The sequence below is a fragment of the Caenorhabditis briggsae genome (assembly GCF_000004555.2).
Source record: "Caenorhabditis briggsae complete genome, chrI, whole genome shotgun sequence".
In the NCBI taxonomy this organism is placed as follows: Eukaryota; Metazoa; Nematoda; class Chromadorea; order Rhabditida; family Rhabditidae; genus Caenorhabditis; species Caenorhabditis briggsae.
The window spans coordinates 14,585,115-14,595,158 of record NC_013489.2 but is presented as its reverse complement, the minus strand read 5'-3'; the positions used below and the strand labels follow the sequence as shown (position 1 = coordinate 14,595,158).

The window sequence follows — 10,044 nt, the reverse complement described above, 5'->3', positions numbered from 1 at the left end:
ATTTTCGGGGGGATTTTTAGACAACTAAAGCTATTAGACGGAATGAAAGCAGCACAAACTAGGAACAAAGCTCTTGAGGGGTAAATAAGAGATACAGGAATGGAATATTTAGGGTTTTGAGGCTCAAAAATCGATTTATTTAGCCTTCTGGGCGTTCTCGCGGAGCTTGACGTCGTGAGCAACGACCATCTCGGCGGCGGTGTAGAGATGAACGACGGAGATGGCGGATTTGACGAAGGCGATTGGGAAGGCGATCAGTGGGAAGATGCTCATGAAGTGGAAGGCTCCAAAGATCAGGGGGCCTGGAAAATTGGACTTTTGCTTTATTTGGTAAAGAAAATGATGTAGATTTGCATAAAAATAGAGAAAAAATCTGAAAAACGTGCGAAAAGCTGCTTTTAGGCACGTAAATAGTAATTTTTATGCTCAAAAACACCTAAAAAGCCCCCAAACCCGTGTTTCGGTCTAAAATCAGATTTTCCAAAATTTGCTCAGATGGCCTAGTGGGATTTTCGGCTAAAATTTTGGAGCCAAAGGGTCCCGGGTTCGAACCCCACCGGTGGCAACTAGTTTTTGAAAATGTTTTTTGGGATTTTCAGGGGCGGGAAGTTCGAAAGTCGAGGTTTGAAAGCTCAGAAAAATAATTTTTTGAACATTTTTGAACCCTTTTTGTCTTTAAAAATCCCAAAATTGCCATTTATTATAAGGATTTTCGAATTTTTTCTCTATTTTCATGTGAATCTACATGATTCTCTGCACAAAGACCCCCAAATATAGGTCTAAAATCGACGAAAACCCTTCCAAAAATCAGTAACTCACCAGCCCAGAAGGCTCTAATATAGAGCAAAATGTAGAATGCCTCGTTTCCACCACACATGAAGCCCAAGAACATTCTGTCTGTGTAGTACAGATTCAGAAGCCAGTTCGAGGACTGCTTGTGGGACGAGGCGCCGGAAAGGTCCGTGGCGTGGAGGTGGAGCCAGTGGGAGGCAATGTCGATCACAGCGGAGAGCTGAAATTGAGCTATTGATGGTCTAGAAATCCAAAATTCGCCAGATTTGACGAGCTTAGAGTGCCGAAAAGTGTCGTTTTAGACCGAGAAATAGAACTTATAGACCATTTTTGATCTAGATTTCAAGTTTTTTGGTTCTCGAAGCCCTAAAACGCATTCTTGTCACTTCAGATAGCCTAGACACTCCCTGGTGGCCTAGAAGCCTAAAATTCGTCAGATTTGACGGCTGAGACCCCAAACAGTGTCGCGCCTAGAAGGTTTTTTACCTAGATTCCCTGATTTTTCAGGTCTCAAAGCCCTAAAACCAACCTGAAGAAGGAACAAGTGATCCGGGAAGAACTTGCAAAGTGCCATGACGAGGGCGAGAAGAGCACAGCTGGAAAACATCAAATTTCCTATATGATAAACCCAAAATCCCGCTTACCGATCAGTGAGCTGATCGAGCATGGCTCCGAATCGGCTCGACTGATTGTAGGTACGAGCTGCCCATCCGTCGAAGGCGTCGAGTCCGGCAGAGAGGGCGTAGCTGGAAATTTGAATTTTTCGGTTTTGGCGGGAAAAATAAAGATTTTAGCACTAAAATGAGTCATTTTTCAGAGATTTTAGTGCTAGAATAGGTCATTTCTGGAGATTTTAGCGCAAAAATGAGTCATTTTTGAAGATTTTGGCGCTGGAATAGGTCATTTTCAGAGATTTTAGCACTAAAATGGGTCACTTTTTGGAGATTTTAGCGCAAAAATGGGTCATTTTTAGAGTTTTTAGCGCTGAAATGAGTCATTTTTAAAGCTTTTAGCGCTAAAATAGGTCCAATTTTGGAGTTATTAGCGCTAAAATTAGTCATTTTTCAGAGAATTCAACGCTAGTATAGGTAATTTTTTAGAGATTTTAGTGCTAAAATGAGTCATTTTTTAAAGAAATTTTAGCGCTAGAATAGGTCATTTTTGAAGGTTTTAGCGCTGAAATGAGTCATTTTTAAAGCCAAATTTGAATTTCACAGTTCAAATTTCCAGAAAAAAAACCTACCAGAGCATCGCACAGACTGGCGACGACGACATATAGTACATGGCCAGAATGGCGAGCACAATCCGTCCGTAGCCGATGAGATTCGGGTAGAAGAGCCAGACATTGTTGTTGTTGGCGGTGGTGGAAGGCGAGGATTCCATTTTTGGGGCCTGAAAATTTGAGAAAATTGGCGAAAAATAAGCGAAAAATAAGTGAAAAAATGCGAAAAACCGAGAAAATAACGAGTTTCAAAACTGGTTGAGAGAGCAGTACAAACGAAGAGACGCCAGACAAACAGCGCAAAAAAGGGAAAGAAGAGGAGCTCCTAGGCTGCTTTTTTATGCTTTTTCTCGCTAGAATTGGTAATTAATGGAAAAAAGAAAAAGGCAAAATAAAGCTTTTAGAGGAAGAAAATGCCGGAAATGGGAAAATGCGAGGGATTAAGGGATTTCAGGAGGGATTTGGGCAAAAATTGAGTGTAAAAACAGAGGAAGACGTCAGAGTTATCGCTAGAAAACTGAAAGAAAAATTTGAATTTTTGACATCGAAAAATTGGAATATTCAAATTTCACAGGATTTTTTTCTGAACATCGATAAATAGGATTTCCAGGCCTCCTATCACTTTCAGCATGATTTCTGGACACATTTTCTGTTGATTTTACCCCAGAAACTTCGCAAAACCCCTTTATAAATCGGGAATTCAACACTAACCTGTGAAAAATCTAAAAAACCGAGTTTCAGGTCATTTTTCCTGTGATTAAGTCAAAATTAACGGATTTATAGGTTATTTTTCGCTTAAAATTTAAATTTTCACTTAAAAAACTCTGAAAAATCAATCGAAAATCGCTGGAATCGGTCTAAAACACTCGATTCCTGCCCATTTTCGAAAGTCGCGGCAACTTGTCCACGAACCCTCCGCGAAGACAAGAGAGTCTTCGTGGTGAGACTCCAACGACGCGAAAAGTGTGTGCGCCTTGAAAAGATATTTGCATTTCGGGCCGGAAAAAAAATCCTGAAACAAACGGATTTCGCTGGAAAAAAGAGGAAAAAACAACAAAAAAAATTGAAAAATTATTTATTTGAAAATAAAAACATAAGAAATCAGAATTTACATGGAAAACTTGGGAAAAAAGAAGAATAAACAAAAAAAGGCAATGAATCATGATAACAATATTGAATTTTGAAGAAGAAGGCGAATATGATGATGTCGCGGGAAGAAAAGTATACAAAAATGATGAATGTGCACATAAAACGCTCACTTTTATGATTTTCTTTGCCCCGAATTCATAGGAAGAGCGAGGAACAATTCGTCATTTGCAAGATGATGTTCCCGAAGGTTGTCAAGGAGAAGAAAAGCGATTTTTAATTGCTCATTTTTATTATTTTTCAACTTTTGAAGCATGAAATTTGAAGCAACTTTTTCAACTTTTCAACTTTTCAACTTTTGAAGCAACTTTTGAAGCATTTTTACATCAAAAATTTGTTCTAAAATAAGAGAAAAGTCTTGATTTCAGCTCTGAAACTTGTGAATTTCTTTTAAAAAATAGTAGAAATTTGTTTCAAAAATCGAAAATTCGACAATTTCTTGGTTTTTTTCATTGGAAAAGCCCGCCAACCCTCCTTCACAAGCACAGCTTTCCCACACCTTTATAATTACCAAAATGCGCCCTCCACCTTTTACCACGCGTGGCCGAGTGGCTAACACAGCTGCTCGCCAATCTCGAGGTCTCGGGTTCAATTCCCAACTCCACCAAACCCTTTTTTTTTCTCCTTTTTCCCATCCTCATTTCATTTTCTCAAGTACCATACCACCGTTTTTGACCTATTTTCACTTTTTTTTTCAAAAACTCCAAAGTAGCCTTATCCCCCTCTCGTATTTTTTGCGAAAAACAAATAAAAAAGAAAAATCGAATGTCAAACAATGAAAAAGTCGGCGGGGAATGGTTTCTGTTACAATTTTTGGAGGATTTTGTGATATATGTTTCTTTTAAAATTAAAAAAAAACAAAAAAAATTTTTGTTGACTAAAAAACTTTTTTTTGTTATTTTTACATGTTCGTTCCCTATTGGGAAATATTTGTATGTTTACTAAAAAATGTTATTTTTTCCAATTTTTGGACCAGGGAAAGTCCGAAAAATCCAATCTTTAAAGAAAAAAAATGGAAATATTTTTTGACTTTTTCCAAAAAAAAAATAATATAATTCAAAAAAATATTTTTCAAATTAAAAAATTCCCCAATATAAGAAGTGTGCTTCTTTACAGATTTTGGGAATTAAAAGTAGATCTTCTTAACTCCGGAGAGCTTCCAAATCTCTTCTTTTTCCCCCCGGATGTTTCCATTTATTTTCTTCCCTTTTCTCCTATTTCTTCTTCTTCTTCTTCTTTTTCCTCTTATTTGCTATTAGTGTTCATTTAAAACTACATTTGTACTTATATAAAATTTTGAAACTTCTGTAAATTTTTAACTTTTCTGGATTTCTCCCCCGACGCCCTACCCCCCCCCCCCTAGTCGCCTTTCAAAATGCGCACCCTCCTATAGGCCTTGCCGCCCTCAACACTACTTGGGGTGTCTTGGCGCAGGCGGTAAGGCACGTGCCCACCAGTCCATCGGGCGCGGGTGGGCTGCGAGTTCAATTCCTCCTGCTGGATCTTTCCTTTTGAATACTTTTTTCGACTTTTCATAGACATTGTTATCAACTTGGAGAGTTTCCAAGTGATTTCTAGTGACCAGGAAACCTTTAAATATCCAAAATTCCAAGAAATTCAGTGAAATTTAGTACACTTTTTTGTTTCTCAAGACCCCCCAAGACAAATAATTTCCAAGAAAAAAAATTCCATGAGAGAATAAGAATTTTTATGAAATTCGAAACTTGATCCTTCTTTTCCCCTTTTTCTTACTATGTCTTTGTATGTCATCTGTCCTTTCGTATTTCCCCCTTTTCTTATTTTTCAAAAAATGTTTGAAGACTTTTTCTCTTTTTTTTCGGTCTTTTTTGTTCTGAAAATTCCTGAATTCTGGAATTCTGGAATTCTGGAATTCCGGAATTCTGAACCTCTGAAATTCTGGAATTCTGAAATTCTGGAATTATAAAATTCTGAAATTCTGAATCTCTGAAATTCTGAAATTCTGGAATTCTGAATTCTGAATTCTAAAATTCTGAAATTTTGAAATTCTGAAAATTCTGAATTCTGAAATTCCTGTGATTCTGTTAGTCTCCTAAAATTGTTAAATTTCAGAAATTCCAATGAATTCTCGAAGATCCTACGGTCATCCCCCAATGGATAGGCGTAAGTGAAGAAATCGGGACACACAGACACACATTGAAAACTTCCAGGCTCCCGCTCCTCATCCGCCCACCTCCACCAACCGTACCATGCGATTTCCGAAGTCTACACCAAAGAAATCACTCACCGTCCCATTGCTCCTGCATCTGAATACCCTCCAGAAGTGATTCAAATCCTTCGCGAGGAGCCAGAGCTCCAAGGATGGATCCAGAGCGAACCTATACACCCCCATTGATAAGGAGGTGAGAGTTAAAAAAGAAAAAAAGGAAACGGCGGGGAGGGGCGTTGAACTTGCGCGCGCACGCCTACGGGACATGCGCCTTGCCGCCTGCGCCACTCGTGCTGCATTAGGAAAAGGGGCGAAGGGCGTAGAGAAGGGTGCGGCGCGCGGCGCGTAGCCGCGTCATGAAGTTAAGGGGGTGATAAGAATTTACAATCATAATTTTCAGCCGCGGGAACACATGGACCACCGAAAACTTCCCAATTGTTCGTGTCCCATCTGCACAGTTTACGGATATCATGACCGAGGTTTACGACTATCACGAAGTCAACGAGGTGGCCTTGAAAAATATGAAAAATGGCCTAGAAAACCAAAATTTTCAGAAATTCACACGTCGCTCTGTGAGTCCAGATGTCCTTATCCGGCAAGAAGACGTTCCAAAAGCCCCAATTCTTCACGTAATTCCACCGACTCCCGAGAAGAATACGCCACGTTACGGAATCCCTCTGACGACTTCTGAATTCCAGAAGCCCTTGCCGATGTATGAAGAATACGTTAGGATGCAGAAGGATAAGGAGAATAGAAATCTGATAACAACGTCTTCTGAATCCAGAAGTTCTGAATTCAAGGATTCAGAATGCCACGTCAATAACAATCTTCGTCACATCGACTCATCGTCGTCAGAGTCTTCAGAATCGTTCCAAAAGACGTCTTCTGAAATTCAGAATCGGCCAGAAGACGTCAGACGTCATCAGAATCTTCCAGAAGACGTCGGCAAACGCTACGTGTATTCTCACGACGTCTACGTGGATTCCACAACCGGAAGACCGTATACGCCGGGAAGTGAAGAGTTGAGGGATCGAAAGAATTGTGATAAACTGAAAATTAATGTGAGTTCTGGTGCATTTTGTCGTCAAATTTGATGTATTGATCTAAAATTCAAATAGTTGTGCATTTTGTCGTCATTTCTGGCGTATTACCCAAAAAATCGAAAATCTGTGTATTTTACAATAATCTACAGTAATCTACAGTAGTCCCGTAAAAAGAAGAAACATCTGCCATAACTTACAGTAATCTACAGTATTCTAAAGCTTCCTACAGTAACCTTTAGCTCAACTAAAGTTAACCATTCTAACCTATTATTCAAAAATTCGAAAATCTGTGCATTTTGTCGTCAAGTTTGATGTACTATTTCGAAAATTCGATTTCTGTGCTTTTTTTTCGTAAAATCTGGTGTTTTGGCACTTGGTACCAAAACACCAAATCTTACGACAAATTTCAAAAACTACCGTACCTCTCCTTTTCCGGATTACTGTATGGAACATGAACAGTAGAAGATAGGCTCCTGGAAAAATTTTTTTGAGGAATACTGTAGCTACAGTAGTTCTCACTTTTCTTTTTTGTAGTCCTTATCGCTTGGGATCTTGGAAATTCCTCGGGGGTACTGTAGTTCAGGCGTTCCCTCTGACCTGAAGAATTTTTTGGGTTACTGTAGATTTGACCTACTTTTGGAAATTTCCAGATTTCGCAGTAATTTCCGATCTATAAGAGGATCTAGCTGATTGATCGGATTTGGTTGCATGAGCTCTGAAAATTTTTTTTTGGGTTACTGTACCTCTCCTTTTCCGGGCTATTGTATGGAATATGGACGTTTTTAGGGGCTACTGTAGGATTACTGTACCGCTTTGTTTTGTCATTTGAAGTTCTGGAAACTCCTCGGGTATACGGTAGATCCTCCGGTTCTCTGGGAATCTACCGTAATCCTGCTCCTCGGGATTTTGACGTTTTTCAATGGTTACAGATTGGAGACGCCTTGAGGGAATACTGTAGGATTACTGTACCTCTATGTTTGTTTGGATTACTGTAGTTTTGGCTGAAATTTTAATGACCCAATTTTTCAACTTGTCGGATTCTAGGCCACCAATTTCCTCTTCCAGGTCTACTTCACACCTCCTCATCCACCAGTCGAGGCAACATACAAATTGGACGAAATTGAAATTGAAAAACACGAAGACATGTGAGTCATATCCTTTTTTTTGTTGACTAAAAATGTTTTTTTTCTAATTTCTTTTTCTTTTTTCTTGCAGTTATAAGCTCCGCCCATCGAGATCGGCAACTATATTATCGGCGAATTCGTCGTCAAATCCATCATTTCATCCAGAAGTTTCTACTGAAAATCCTCAAGAAATGTCCCAAAATTATCGACGAATTCCGACGAGTACTTCGATTTTGAGAAAGGAACACGAAATTCTGACTGTGCCTTTAAATAGGAGCCAATCGGCACGACAATCGAGAATCTCGGAGCATTCCACTAGGCGGTGAGTTGCAAAAATTGTGCATTTGCTCGTCAAATATGGTGTACTACCCAATAATTCAAAAATCTGTGCATTTCGTCGTCATTTCTGGCGTATTTTTCCAAAATTTTCAGTTTTTGTGCATTTTGTCGTCAAATATGATGCGTTTGTCCACAAATTCCGACTTCTGTGCAATTTGCTGTCAAATGTGGTGTTTCTATCAAAATTTCGTTTTCTGTGCATTTTGTCGTCAGTTCTGGCGTACTTCTCAAAAAACGGTGCATTTTGTCGTCAACTCTGGCGTATTAGTTTCAATTTTGTGCATTTTGTCGTCAATTCTGATGTACTACCCATTTATTCAAAAATCTGTGCATTTCGTCGTCATTTCTGGCGTATTTTTCCAAAATTTTCAGTTTTTGTGCATTTTGTCGTCAAATATGATGCGTTTGTCCAAAAATTCCGACTTCTGTGCAATTTGCTGTCAAATGTGGTGTTTCTATCAAAATTTCGTTTTCTGTGCATTTTGTCGTCAGTTCTGGCGTACTTCTCAAAAAACGGTGCATTTTTTCGTCAACTCTGGCGTATTAGTTTCAATTTTGTGCATTTTGTCGTCAATTCTGATGTACTACCCATTTATTCAAAAATCTGTGAATTTTGTCGTCGAATATGACGTCATTTCGATTTTTGTGCATTTTTGTCGTCAAATATGATGCATTACCCGAAAATTCCGGTTTCTGTGAATTTCGTCGACAAACTCGGTGTATTATGTGAAAATTCGAAAAGCTGTGCATTTTGTCGTCAATTCTGGCATCTTGCACAAAAATGCGGATGCGTCATATTTGACGCGCAATTTTGAAATATCATTCAAAAAAGGTCTTGACCTAGAAATTAAGTGATGACCTCGAAACCCAAAGTTAGGACAAAACATCTTATTTGACGCGCAAATTCGAAAAAATTCTGGGTTACTGTACCTATGCAATTTCCAGCTCCGCCTCCAAAACCATCACCGAGCGATCGATTCCAGTAAATTCCGGGGATACTGTATCAATAAATATGGATGAGATTTTCCCAAAAATGACAAATTCTACAGTAACCCGAATTCCGGAGACACGTGGATCCATTGATAAGAGGTATTGTAGGGGATACTGTAGTTCTCGGCCATACTGTAGCTAGATATGGATTACTGAAGCATGATTAGAGATTTTTGTAGTTTACTATGGGTTACTGTAGTTTAGTGTGGGATACTGTAGATTACTGTAGATCCATTGATAAGGGGTACTGTACTGTTACTGTACTCAAACAGATCCAGTGGGAAGTGGTAGGCAGTCTGTTCAGTACTGTAGTTAGATATGAGTTACTGTATCTAGTTAATAGGTCACTGTAGGTTACTGTAGGTGAGCATAGCTTACTGTAGTTGAGTATGGATTACTGTAGCTCTCAATTTCCAGCGACTACCCCCGACGAGTTCCATCCGTGGTGCCATCCCACCCTCGTCGCCAGGAAACTCCAGAACTTCAGTTCACCAGGTTACTGTAGGGATACTGTAGATTTCCAAAAATTTAGAAATTTCAGAAAACTTTCCAAGACACCCAGTGTTCAAGAGTACAAAGTGAAGAGGTAGCTACAGTAATCCTCAAATTTTTGGAAAAAAGACAATTTCAGACAATCCGAGCGATCGCCAAGTTTCATTTCATCTCACGCTCCATCCCAAAAGTCGGAAAGGTATGCAAATGCGCTCTATTGAGAATTTTTGAAAATATCTCAAGTTTTGGTTTCAGAAGTCCATCAGAAGTCAGGATTCCGGTTACGGTAGCCCATGGACAACAAAATAGGTGAGCTACAGTAATCCAGGATGGACTACAGTAGCCTAAATCCGAGCTACAATAGTTATTGAGCGGTTTTACCCAAAAATTCGAAAATCTGTGCATTTTGTCGTAAGTTCTGAAGTTGTAGCCATAAATTCGAAATTCGGTTCAAATGCGTTATATTTGACGCGCAAATTCAAAACTAGTCTTGTAGTTCTACAGTAACCTACATTTTTCAGACCCATTGAAAAACGTCAAAGTCCAGAGGAGCTGGATTACGGTAGATTCCCAGAGAACCGAAATGTCAAGGATCTACCGTATACCCGAGGAGTTTCCAAAACTCCAAGTGACAAAACAGAGCGGTACAGTAATCCTACAGTAGACCCTAAAAACGTCCACATTCCATACAATAGCACGGAGAAGGAG

At 39.2% G+C, this 10,044-nt stretch overlaps 2 protein-coding genes across 2 annotated transcripts in view; one reads left to right on the top strand and one right to left on the bottom strand.

Moving 5' to 3' along the window:
* Window positions 1-135: 135 nt before the first annotated feature.
* On the bottom strand, window positions 136-2,175 carry Cbr-pisy-1 (the record flags this gene model as incomplete). Its single annotated transcript, XM_002646116.1, has 5 exons — window positions 136-302; window positions 820-1,012; window positions 1,322-1,388; window positions 1,437-1,538; window positions 2,036-2,175. 5 exons carry the CDS (start codon window positions 2,173-2,175, stop codon window positions 136-138), a joined length of 669 nt encoding a protein of 222 aa, XP_002646162.1.
* Window positions 2,176-5,500: 3,325 nt separating this feature from the next.
* Window positions 5,501-10,044, top strand: part of CBG08047 — a gene marked incomplete at both ends in the record, with an annotated part of 5,564 nt that continues 1,020 nt past the window's right edge. The window contains 10 exons of the mRNA XM_045241548.1: window positions 5,501-5,541; window positions 5,749-6,409; window positions 7,457-7,536; window positions 7,607-7,837; window positions 8,800-8,943; window positions 9,262-9,339; window positions 9,386-9,430; window positions 9,476-9,535; window positions 9,592-9,645; window positions 9,858-10,044. The exon at window positions 9,858-10,044 is cut by the window's right edge and continues 1,020 nt beyond it. Of these exons, the coding sequence (XP_045093643.1) occupies window positions 5,501-5,541; window positions 5,749-6,409; window positions 7,457-7,536; window positions 7,607-7,837; window positions 8,800-8,943; window positions 9,262-9,339; window positions 9,386-9,430; window positions 9,476-9,535; window positions 9,592-9,645; window positions 9,858-10,044 (1,581 nt within the window). The remainder of the gene's footprint in view (window positions 5,542-5,748; window positions 6,410-7,456; window positions 7,537-7,606; window positions 7,838-8,799; window positions 8,944-9,261; window positions 9,340-9,385; window positions 9,431-9,475; window positions 9,536-9,591; window positions 9,646-9,857) is intronic.